This window comes from Homarus americanus, unplaced genomic scaffold (genome assembly GCF_018991925.1).
Source record: "Homarus americanus isolate GMGI-L3 unplaced genomic scaffold, GMGI_Hamer_2.0 scaffold2539, whole genome shotgun sequence".
Classification (NCBI taxonomy): Eukaryota; Metazoa; Arthropoda; class Malacostraca; order Decapoda; family Nephropidae; genus Homarus; species Homarus americanus.
The window spans coordinates 5,350,098-5,362,510 of NW_024725489.1; the positions used below are offsets into that span (position 1 = coordinate 5,350,098).

Consider the following 12,413-nt stretch of genomic DNA (forward strand, 5'->3'; position numbering starts at 1 on the left):
TTCTCAAGCTCCAGTACTTGTTGTACCCATTGCAAATACCTGTAAATAATATTTCAAAATCAGATTCTACTTTGCCTGCAGGGAGTTTTCACGTTGTTTGTGGATATGATAAATAAACCTGTCCTATCATATGTATGTATTTCAAAACTGTGCATATACCTTTCTTTATCCTTTGGGAATGAATAGTATACAAATTGGGGATGATCTTTCTTGGTTCTGCGGCATAACATGCACTGGTGTCCTCTTGCTGCAGACGACACCAGTTGTACGCCAGCTCTATCTATCGTTTTGGCTCAGTACGTTTTAGGACCAAATTAGCGCAACAATTCTTATCGGTCCGCTTTCCTATCTTTCGTATATAGTCTTTGGCCTAGCCCAATCAGAATCTGCTTCACTAAGTGTTAGTAAAGTCTGGCGGCTCGGACGGCTCTTAAATGAGCTCTCACTCGGTGCCGTCACAACACTCCCTGGCAGGTTGTCCTAAAGAGTTTATAATTCTCATTCCGATGGCGTTTGGTGCAGCAACTAGCAGTGCTAACAAACAACAAGTAATGACTTTACTTAACATGCTCTTCCTCACTGACTACATCAGGTGGGTTTACTCATTACTTTGTTTATTGAGAGAGATTAGGTAAACCTCGCCCTTCTTGTGTACCTTCACAATATGTGCTGCTACACTATCTGTGTATTGTTTGTATAGTATACGTACACTCTCTATACACTGCGTTTTATGTACATTATACTTACACTACGTTATTGTATATTTACACTACATTGTAGACTTACACTGCACATTATTGGGTAAATTTATGGTAATTTTTTGTTATCCACCCATCACCTTTTTTCACACGAAAAAAATATTTTTTCGCTAATTTTCGTGCTGTTTTAGATGATTCTGACATTCACCTTAGGGGCAAATAGGTAAATTTGCACTGTCACACCGCACTCTGTTAGAAAGTAAAAAATATATTTTTCTAGTGTATTTTTGTGTGTTTAGACCGAATATGACCTTCATTTCTGGCGGAAATTGCCGTTTTTTTTCGAATTTTTTTCGTTGGACGTTTTCCAAAAAAATAAAAAAATCATGGCAAAATACACCAAAAACACATGAAAAACAAAAACAAAACCTAACCTAACTGACTCTCACCATATGATGGAATCGCCTATTTCTTACCTTATTGGCCTGGTTCTTGTTCGTTGTTGAATTCTGAGATTCTTACACAACGCCACATATGTTGGTCTTTGCAATATTTACATTCAGTCTTACACTTAGTACACTTTACTGAGGTTGGAAGAACACCATGCGATTTAAAAAATGCTATAGTTTCTTCGTTTTTTTTTTCCAAAAAACTCGCAATCAGCTCCATATAATTTAAGTGACACCCATCGCAGACTTCCATGGTTGGAACTGAACTTGATTTTCGAAATATGAGAGACCCAAAATAAAACTCGAATTTGATTTGGCCAAATATACTGCGAATTGAACCCCAAATCATTTTAATTGGTTGCAAAAACAAAATCGCTTTTGATTGGCCGCATGACGTTTATGGGAATGTATGCGCGTGATGATTTATGAAGGAAATGCAGGAGACACGCAGTGTTGTAGGTGAGGCAGGCGTTGATGGCGGAAGATTAATGGAAGAAAATAGAGAACATTTTTGATAGGGTATCTCCGTTATTATACATTTTCACCGGTAATGTAATAGATGAAAATTATCTTATAATTAGATGTCTTATTAGAATATGATAATAGAATAGTGGTAGGAATGTGCGGTGTGTAAATGCAAAAATACCGGCAAATAACTGGTTTTTTTAAGTTGGGTTAGGTTTTCTTGCTATTTTAGTTAACTATAAATGCCAGAAGCATCTAAAAAAGCAAGAAAACCTAACCTAACCAAACCAAAAAAAAAAGAAAAAAGTAATTTGCCTTAAAGATAAATGTCAGAATCATCTAAAACAGCAAGGAAACTAGTGAAAAAACATATTTTTCATGTGAAAAAAGGGTGTTGGGTGGGGGTCTGCCCATATCGTCACCACTATTTTAACCCGTTTCGTGACCACTGCTATACCAATTTTGGCACTGCGTTCATTCTCATCAATATATACACGAAAATAACTGTTGCTTGGGAAAGAAAATAGTAAAAAACACTAAGATAATTTATTAAAGACAAAAATAAAAACATTGTTAATATGCCTGCAATCATCTCACTGCTCCGTGGTTTATGAAAATATTTATCAATGTTTAATCAAAACACCTAGTTTACAAAACTTTATTACAAAATTATGCCTCGGCATAACAATACATTGGATCATGCAAGAATCTCACTAAGACAATTTATTAAAGACGAAAATGAGAAAATTAAAACATTTCCCATGCAAGCATCTCGCTTAAACAATTTATTAAAGACTAAAACGAAACAACAACAACAAAATTTAATACGCCTGCAATCATCTAACTAAAACAATATGTGAAAGACTAAAATTTACTCATGCAGGCTGGGCAGAAGACAATGACTTTTTTTTTTTAAGGAAATTAGAAGTGGTGATATATTTTCTTCATATTCATCCCACAGTTTCCAGAGATGGACTTGTTTGTCATGATTTGCTTCTCTTGTGCACGATTTTAACTTGTGTTCAGACTGGATAAGCACTGGAGCAGGTTCAGTTACATTCAGGAGACAGTGCATGCCCAGCACTTGCCAACAGTGCGTAACAGAGACGTAACTGATAGCCCAAGCGGCTAACGAGCCGATCAGAGTTGAAGAAGATAAAAGTAATATATACACAGAAATAACTGTTGTTTGGGACAGAAAATAATTAAAAACACTGACAATTTATTAAAGACGAAAATAAAAATATAAAAACATTGGTAATGCGCCTGCAATCATTTCACTGCTCGGTGATTTATGCGCTGGTGCCAAATCACCTTCATTTGTTCTGCATTTTGTTTATTTACCAATGTTGAATAGTTTTCTTTATTAAACAACTAATATTCATGTACAGTCAACCCTCACTTTACGCGGTTAATGTAACCCACAGGGTACCGCGGAAAGTGAGAAACGCGTAAAGTGAATAACATAACATATGGGATTAATTGAAATAGAGACCGGGCCGACCCCCAAACTCCACTTTTTGACGACACACAACTATGTTATAGTAAAAATATTATCTTAACTTTATGATAGTATGCACACACAATTAATAATTAAGAGAAATATCAATAATATTAGGTTTTTTAACACTTACATTAGTAGAAAAGATGGCTGGGCACACGGGGATGGGCGGTTGGTTCCGAGGCAGAGGGCAGATTATTGGCCCTCACTTGTATCAATTGTATCACTATCCACCACAGAGGCTTGCAGGGCCTCTTTGTCAAACCCCCCAAAGTCCATATAAGTCCATATCCTCACCATAATTATCACTATCACTGACTTGGGCTGGCTGTGGTGGGTGGCGGGTGAAGAACTGGTAATGTTTTGATGACTGGGCGACCTTGTGCGCACCATGTTTGCGCCGCTTACACAACATGGCGGATGGCGGGAGGTTTGGATCCAAAAATGGCCCGGCTTGCCAGCCGCTCTCCGCGTAAAGGGGTACACGCACCGCGGAATGTGAGCATCCTGGGTTCCGGCAGGGCACCGCGTAAACGTGGAAACGCGGAATGTGGGACCGCGTAAAGTGAGGGTTGACTGTATACTGTAGTAATAACACAATAAATCTTCATTTTTTCTGTATTTTTTTTACCAATGTTTTAATTGTTTGCTTTATTAAATAATTAATATTCTGTGTATAATAATAACAATAATACTTCTCGAGTCATCTATATACATGTGTAATTTCTATTCATGTAAAATAATAACTTACAATTTGTCACTAATACCAGCGACTGTTAGTGGTGACGAAACGAATTTGATATTGGTAACGAAATGGGGTTTTGGTGACGAACCGGGTCGGTGACGAAATAGGGTGTATCCGACGGGTGGATAACAAAAAATTAACAAATTTATAGTAGTTCACACAATTCTGTTAAAACTATGTTTATCTAGTTTATTTTTGTGTTTTGATTGGTTTTGATCTTGATTTCCATTGGAAATTGCCTGTTTTTTGTGTGTTTTTTTTTTAGTTATCGCCCCTTTCTACCCCCAACAAGATAGGGGATCCTGTTGAGAACAAGGAGGTTTTGGTGGGGCGTTTGCTGACAAAAATCATTGCCAAGTGGAAAAAAAAAAACGGTATTACTGTATTTTACTTTAGGACATAGCACCCCTGAAAGTTATAAACTACTGAAACATTTAGATCTCGATATTCTGAGCATTTTGAACCCCATATATACAGTACATGATGGAAATGGATAATAGTGACACAATTGAATTTAATTGATTTTGCGTAGTTTTCGGTCTTTGTCTGTGAGGGGATGTTATCGGCGCATCACGCATAGGCAATATCAAAGACTATGAGAAGACGGGAAAGCTCAGGCATTCGCATGTAATGGTTAACACACGAGGAATGCACAAATTTTGTAGTGCGGTGTATAGTTGTATACAGTAGATGTCACTGTGTGGAGCACGTTATATGGTAGTTTACACATTAAATATGACAATCGGAATCTGCTCACGAGCACAATCTACAAATGGGTAGTCTTATCAACATGACAAGTAAAGGACACCCGTGCATAATCTGCAAACGGAGAAAGGATACACATCCCGGTTTCGTATTTCATCGATTCCCCAAAGATGAAGAAAAGTAAGTACCGCAGTGTAAATATATTTAAAAAATAGACGAAGAGTAAGATTTTATTAGTCCTATTTATTATCAATGTATAATATATTGAAAGCTAAACAATTTCCATGGAAGATGATAGGGGCTGGTATTATTCTTATTATAATTTTAGTAACTAAGTAATTCTGGATAAATTTCTTTAGATGTAGAGATGGCAGATGATACTAGAAGAAAAAGGCATACCTTTGAAGGGGAAAACATTTGAAAAGCTAAATAGAAGCCACTATGTATGCAGTCACCATTTCTCAAAAGAAATTATATGGCATCTGCACAGTCAAGACTATGCTTTAATGTAGACCCTGACCAAAATTTAGAAGTTAAGATGTAATATAAAAACTAAAGTTGTCTCCATTGATGAGTTATGGAAAAGTTTGGTTACTTGTCCGTATATTAAGGTTACATGATTCATGATCAGTTGCACCAACTTATATCTACACCATGATTTTATTGTTGTACAGTGGTCCCTCGGTTAACGAACACAATTTGTTCCACAGAGTCGTTCGTTAACCAAATTTTGAACATTTGTATAATATTCCTAATTATAATAGACACTGCATCAACACATCACAATACAGTGGTGGTGTGTCACTATATGTTGATATCAAGTATAACACACCTCTGTAAGAGATGATTTAAAGGTTCAGGGGGAATTTATGGAGTGTTTTCACTGAATTACGTAACGACACGAAATATCCTAGTAGGAGTAATCCACAGAAGACCTCGCACTAATGTAAGGAACTTCCTTGATAAATTTTTGGAGCTTATTTCTTTTCATAATTTCAGAGAGGAAACTTTTCTACATTACAGGAGATTTCAACCTTGACAAATTAAAATCAGAAACCGACACCGTAGTATTAGACCTTCTTGCTACCTGTCATTCTAAACTCTTCTTCAACACTATAACCAAACCCACTAGCAGGGGTTCTCAACCAGGGGGGAATTCAGGTTTTCAGGGGGGGGGGAAACTGATTCGGGAGCAAGAGATATGTTCGATGAGAAATCAATCACAGAATTTTGGCCCTTGATGTGCGATTCCTACCCAAAAGTGGCAGAAAGAGCTATCCGTGCATTGCTTCCGTTTGTGTCGACATATCTTTGTGAGTCGGGCTTTTCAACTCTGTTGCAAATTAAAACAAAGCAACGTAGTAGATTAGAGGTAGAAAATGACCTGCGTTGTGCCCTTTCAAGCACTTCTCCGCGTATCCCAGAAGTGGCGAAGAAAAAACAATCACAGGTTTCTCATTGACTGTAATCTTCATCTGAATAAAATTAATTACAAATTTACAATATCCTGGTATTCTATTGAACTTTTTGTTTATTGCATTATGCTTCAGTTTGGTCTGTTAAGTAATTCATTATAAAAAAAAAAAAACTATTTTACTTTTATTCAAGTTTTATAAATTCATCAACATTTTCAATTGGCATTTAATTTGTAAAACTCCACTATAAAAATAATCCATGTAAAATTGTAAATGTATATGTACTAATATGGAAAAAATAAAGGATTTTCAGTATTATATGCATATTATTTGGAATGCACTTTTTGAGGCAGACAATCTTGGAGAGGAGGGGGGAATGACATTCTGGCATATGGTGAAAGGGGTGCATGGGGCAAACAAGGTTGAGAACCACTGCACTAGAGTAAATGCCACCTCTGCCACTGTGATAGATCATATCTGGACTTACAACACTCCTAATCTAGGAAGTGGAATTATTTATAACATTATCTCAGATCACTTCCCAGTTTTTGCCATGTATAAAACTGCCACAGGACTTGAAAGGTCAAGTTGTCTCAATACAATACAGAGACTACTGCACCGACAATATGCCCCTTTTTGAAAACCACTTAATGAATGCTTAGTGGGATCTTGCCTACCGTATGCCTCTGACACCCCTAACGTGAACAGCTGCAACGTTTCATGCATCTTCAATGTCTGCTTTGATAAATGCTTCCCCTTCTAGACTAAGTCAGTGAAAACTGTATCCATTTCCAAACCCTATATCACAAGCAAATTCAAGACAATGATAAAAAAACCCACAAACTCCAAAGGAAATTTGCAAAAAAGACCCATAACTTTCGGTGATGTTTATCAAAGTAACAGAAATAGAGTAACTCGAGCAGTTAGAAATGCCAGATGTAGCTATTATACAGTGGTCCCTCAGTTATCAAATGGTTCGATTAATGAAATTTCTGTTAACGAATTAGCTCCCTTAAGGATCTTCAATTCAGTTAACGAACAAAACTTACGACAAACACGTTTTGTTGTAAGCATCAGCTGATTGGCCAGTCCGCCAATACATTAATCGGTTCTATGTTTACATTCGTTTCCAGTGGAGTAAATATCAAAAAGGTTGTGCTCTTTAATATTTTTGCATTTTTTTTATAATAAATTATTATTCATTTTAATATTTAGTTAACATATTGATAATATGTGTAGTACAGGGAACTAATATTTTGTGCGCCCATCAGCCGCTTTACTCACCCACCAAAGTGTCAGTTTAATTTTGTTTACGGTGGTGGAAACATCGTGTTTGTCGCTCTCTTGAATACAGAGTATTTTTACGTTTTTACATTCAAATTACATATTGTTCATTCTGAAATTTAGTTAACATGTTGATAATATATAGTACAGTGCAGTGTTGATTTAAATAAAATGATCTGTAATTACAGCTAGTGAATTTAAAATTTTATTGGTGAAATTACTGCCTCAAGCATGGGTCTAAAGAAAGGCGATTTCTCCTCCATCCCCACTTCCTTCTCTTCTCCCTTCTCCTCCTCCACCCCTCACTTCTAGTTCCCATCATCATCAACCAGCAACATTCTACATACACACCTCAAAGTAAGTGTACTTTACTGCATTTTGTTTATACTTTGTATGTACTTTTCTGTGAGCTGGATTCATTTACCCAATATCCCATTGAAATAATGGATTCGGTTAACGAACGACTCTGTGGAACGAATTGTGTTCGTTAACCGAGGGACCACTGTACAAATAAGCTCCAGTCAGCATCAGGTGACAATAAGAAAACCTGGAATATCATAAATTCTATTCAGAACAGGAACACTCAGCCTTCGGCCCCCACAGCTTTTATGATAAATGTTTTGGTTGTAACGGAACCCTCCCTCATTGCCAACCACTTCAATTAATATTTTATTAATGTTGGCAAAAATCTTGTAGAGAGCATCTCTGATCACCATGAGAAATTTAGAGCCTACCTGTAAAACTCAGCAAAATGAACTGTTCTTATCTTGTCACAGCAGATGAATTATTATTGGTCATCATAAAATTGTCCAAATACAGTATGCAGCAGCAGGCGAAGACAATATGCCAATGAGCATCATTAAGAAAGTAGCCCACTTATTACTTCCTGTTCTCCTACACATTTGTAATTCCTCCTTCACTAGTGGTGTTTTTTCTGGATAAACTGAAAATTGCTAAAGTTCACCCAGCATATAAAAAATCTGGGGACAAAGTTCTTTTCAAGAATTACTGCCCGGTATCAGTCCTCCCAGCCTTGAGTAGGATACTGGAGAAGCTAGCATGTAGTAGACTAAATTCCTTCTGCAATGCCAATAACATCTTTACGGACTCCCAGTTTGGATTTAGAGCTAGAAGGTCAACTGAGAGTGCTCTGCTATCCTTTACTAATAACATCTTAACTCCTTTGATGACAGTCAATTCACAGTCGGTATTTTCTTGGATTTCTCTAAAGCCTTTGATACTGTCGACCATACCATCCTCCTTTTAAAGCTTGAACATACGGCGTTAGGGGCCTGTCCCACAATTGGTTTACATCATATCTGTCCAACAGGAAGCAGTATGCCTGCTATAATAGTCACCAATCTGACTCCTCGCCAATCTTGTATGGCATCTCCCAAGGCTCCATTCTCGGTCCGTACTGTTTTTGTTGTACATAAACGATATATGTAGTCAACTCCAGCACACTCATAAATACAACTTATTTGCAGACGATAGTAATCTCTATGCTAGCAACTCAGACCTCCATTCCTTGATGAGAACTATGAACACTGAAGTGTCTAAAGTCAAGACCTGGGTAATATGTTATAAACTGACCTTAGACCTCGAAAAAACCCACTACACGATCTTCCACAGAAGGAAAAACTTTTCCTCAGACCTGGACCCCCTGTACCTTGGTAATACAGTCCTCAAACGCGAACAAAATACTACATTTCTCGGAGTTATTGTTGTTGAGAAACTTAACTGGAGAAACCACATACAAGCCATTCCCAGTAAAGTCAATAAACAGTGCAGTATCATGTATCACACTCGACAGTCACTCACTCTTACAGCAATGAAAGAAATCTGTTATGATATTGTTTATCAACGCCTGATACACGACGACTTAGGTCACTTGGGACACCCACGCCAGAGCTGATGACCATCTACAACTCCTTTATTCTCCTCAAACTAACGTATGCGTCACCAGCCTGGTCGTCTTCTCTCAACTCCACCCAACAACGTCAGCTAGAGAAGGTACAGAAAAAGGCCTGCAGAATCATGCTCGGCGCAGAATACTCTGGTTACACCAACACTCTCTCCACTCTGGAAATGCTATTCCTCAGTGACCTCCACCACCGAGCACTGGAAAGGTTTGGCAGCCAACTAATGCACCACCCTCGTCATCGCCACCTCCTGCCACCGGCAGCCCCCCACCGACCCACCTCGCGCAGTCCGCCACTACAACAAAATTCAGCCCATACGAGCCCGCACCGATAGATATAAGAATAGCGCCATCCCATCTATTGTTAAAATAATAAACAACTCTTGATTTATGTATTGTACAGCCCTATAAATATATTCAATGCATATTACATCATTATGTCTAAATCAAATGCAAGTCTGTATATTTTCAGCCACCGGCTGCAACTCTATTAATAAACCGTTTATTATTATTATTATTATTGTTATTATTATTATTATTATTATTATTATTATTATTATTATTATTAAATTAAGGTAGGTGTATATACTGAGTAAGGTACAGCTTGTGCAAGGAATACAAATTATACCAAAACTATTATATTTCAGACATAAAGGTGGGAGAGGGTGGATGTAACAAAGGGACATCAGAAGGCCGTCCCACACAGACATCTCTCACCACAACCTACAAAACAGGAGGCAGAACAGGTCAAGAACAGTCCCTTAAAACTGTACAATAAGTCAGTGTGAGGATTAGTGAATACTGTATCTTCAGGAGAAGTTTGTAAGCATGATTAATGTAAATTATCAACTGTGTAAATCATAAGTTACAAATATGAAAGTCAAGTTAGTGATCCTAGGAAACTGAGGATGAAAAGAAGGTTCACACAAGTGAATCTTTCTCCTGAAAATATTGCACTGTTAAATGTTGTTTAAATACAACATGATGATTATTGTAATGTTTTACCTTAAACAAGACCTTGTGACTAATGCTTGTGATCACTGGTGAGAAAGTTCCAATACAGTACAGTACATAAATGTGGCAAGTGTTTGTCTCCACTGCTTGTGTACTGTTGAGATAAAGTTAACTTTTGGTTAAGGTTTCCTTGTGCAAGAGTAACCTCCATAACCACCTACATGTGGTGACTTATGAATAGGAACCATTTACCTGTGACGACTGGGATTTATATTGTTTTTATACTTTGAGTATATGTCTGAAAGGTCTGTCCATTGATGAAATATTATTTTGTACAAACTTTTGTAAATTACAGTTTGTAAAAGATGGCTGATTTTGTTGGTCAAATGGCCAGACATGATGACGAGGGAAAGTGTCTGTGTGTATATTGTGGTAATGATGCTTTACAAACGCATACCTATATGACTGAACACGCTGATGTGATAGATATTAAATATGAAGAAGTTGATGAAAGCTTTGACAGTAACTGTGAAACAACACAACATGTGGCTCTGCTTGCTGAGAAAGATATCAAGTGTGAAGCATTTGATGTAAGTTATAACAGTAACTCTGATGAGACACAACATGTGACTGTTGATGGGAAAGATATCAAGTGTGAAGCATTTGATGCAAGTTTTAACAGTAACTCTGATGAGAGACAACATGTGACTGTTGCTCAGGAAAATGTTAAATGCCAAGGAATTGGTAAATGTTATAACAGAGAGAATCAGCTGAAGGAACATATGGTACACAGTGAGAACAATTTGGAGTGTAGTAAAAGGATTTATTCACAGTACAATCATGTAAACCAGCATTTGGATATGCTCACTGCAGAGAAAAAATATAAGTGTGAAGAGTGTGGGAAAAGTTATTACAGAAAGTGTGAGTTGAAGGAACATATGTTTGTACACACTGGTAAGAAAACTTTTAAGTGTGAAGAGTGTGGTAAAACGTTTTACAGAAAGGATCATCTTCTGAGACATATGTTAGTGCACACTGCTGAGAAACCTTTTAAGTGTGAAGAGTGTGGTAAAACGTTTTACAGAAAGGATCACCTAAAGAATCATATGTTATTGCACACTGCTGAGAAACCTTTGAAAACTTTGGAGTGTGAAGAGTGTGGGAAAAGTTACTACAGAAAGCGTGAACTGGAGGAACACATGCTTGCACACACTGGTGAGAAAAGTGTTAAGTGTGAAAAGTGTGGGAAAAGTTTCTACACAAAGAAGAGTCTGAAGAGGCATTTAGTTGTACACACTGATGAGAAACCTTTTAAGTGTGAAGAGTGTGGTAAAAGTTTTTCCAGAAATGAAGTTCTGAAAAAACATTTGCTTATACACAATGGTGAGAAAATTTTTAAGTGTGAAGAGTGTGGTAAAAGTTATTACGTAAAGTATAGGCTGAAGGTACACATGCTTGTACACAATGGTGAGAAAAATTTTAGGTGTGAAGAGTGTGGTAAAAGTTTTTATGCGAAGGACATTCTGAAGAGGCATTTAGTTGTACACACTGGTGAGAAACCTTTTATGTGTGAAGAGTGTGGTAAAAGTTTTTCCAGAAAAGGTGATCTCAAGAAACATTTGGTTACATGCACTGATTAGGAATTACTGTGTGGTTTACCTTAACTTTAACAAAGTCTTCAACAGAGTCCCCCATGAAAGACTAATATTTAAAGTGGAGGCTCATGGAATTGGAGGTGATATTCTAAATTGGATTGGAGCGTGGTTACAGGACAGGAAACAGCGAGTCAGCATTAACTGCACTAAATTTGATTGGGGTAACATCACTAGTGGCATACCCCAAGGCTCAGTACTTGGACCATTACCATTTATTACATATGGTACATAAACTACATAGTTATGGGCATAGACAGCAACATTAAGTAAATTTGCTGACAACACTAAAATAAGGTAAATAATTAAATCTGACAAGGACTGCAAAATTACAGGAAGATCTATGCAAATTTTTTGCATGGTCTGAGAAATGGCAGATGAAATTTAATGGGGAAAAATGTAAAGTACTTAGCCTAGGAGATGTAAATAGAAACCAGATATCAGATGAACAACGTTATTATACAGAATTCTGACTGAGAAAGATTTATGAGTAATGATAAGTAGGAATCCTAAACCAAGACAACTGTGTATATATTTTTTTTTTATATATACAGTCGCCGCAAAAGAAATGTTGACATTGTGTTCACCTTGAGATTTGGAGGAGAATAAAAATTAAAAACATGA

General features: G+C 37.0%; 1 protein-coding gene across 3 annotated transcripts; it reads left to right on the forward strand.

Annotated features, from left to right (window-relative positions):
- The first annotated feature begins 276 nt into the window (after window positions 1-276).
- On the forward strand, window positions 277-12,413 carry LOC121865042 (zinc finger protein 708-like). 3 transcript variants are annotated; one of them, XM_042364367.1, is made up of 3 exons: window positions 277-592; window positions 9,831-10,732; window positions 10,811-12,413. In XM_042364367.1, exons 2-3 carry the CDS (start codon window positions 10,503-10,505, stop codon window positions 11,775-11,777), a joined length of 1,197 nt encoding a protein of 398 aa, XP_042220301.1. In that variant the 5' UTR covers window positions 277-592; window positions 9,831-10,502; the 3' UTR covers window positions 11,778-12,413. The 3 variants fall into 3 exon arrangements, with proteins under 3 accessions (XP_042220301.1, XP_042220299.1, XP_042220300.1); XM_042364365.1 differs by having other exon boundaries at window positions 283-592; window positions 9,831-12,413; XM_042364366.1 differs by lacking the exon at window positions 277-592 and adding an exon at window positions 4,325-4,743 and having other exon boundaries at window positions 9,831-12,413.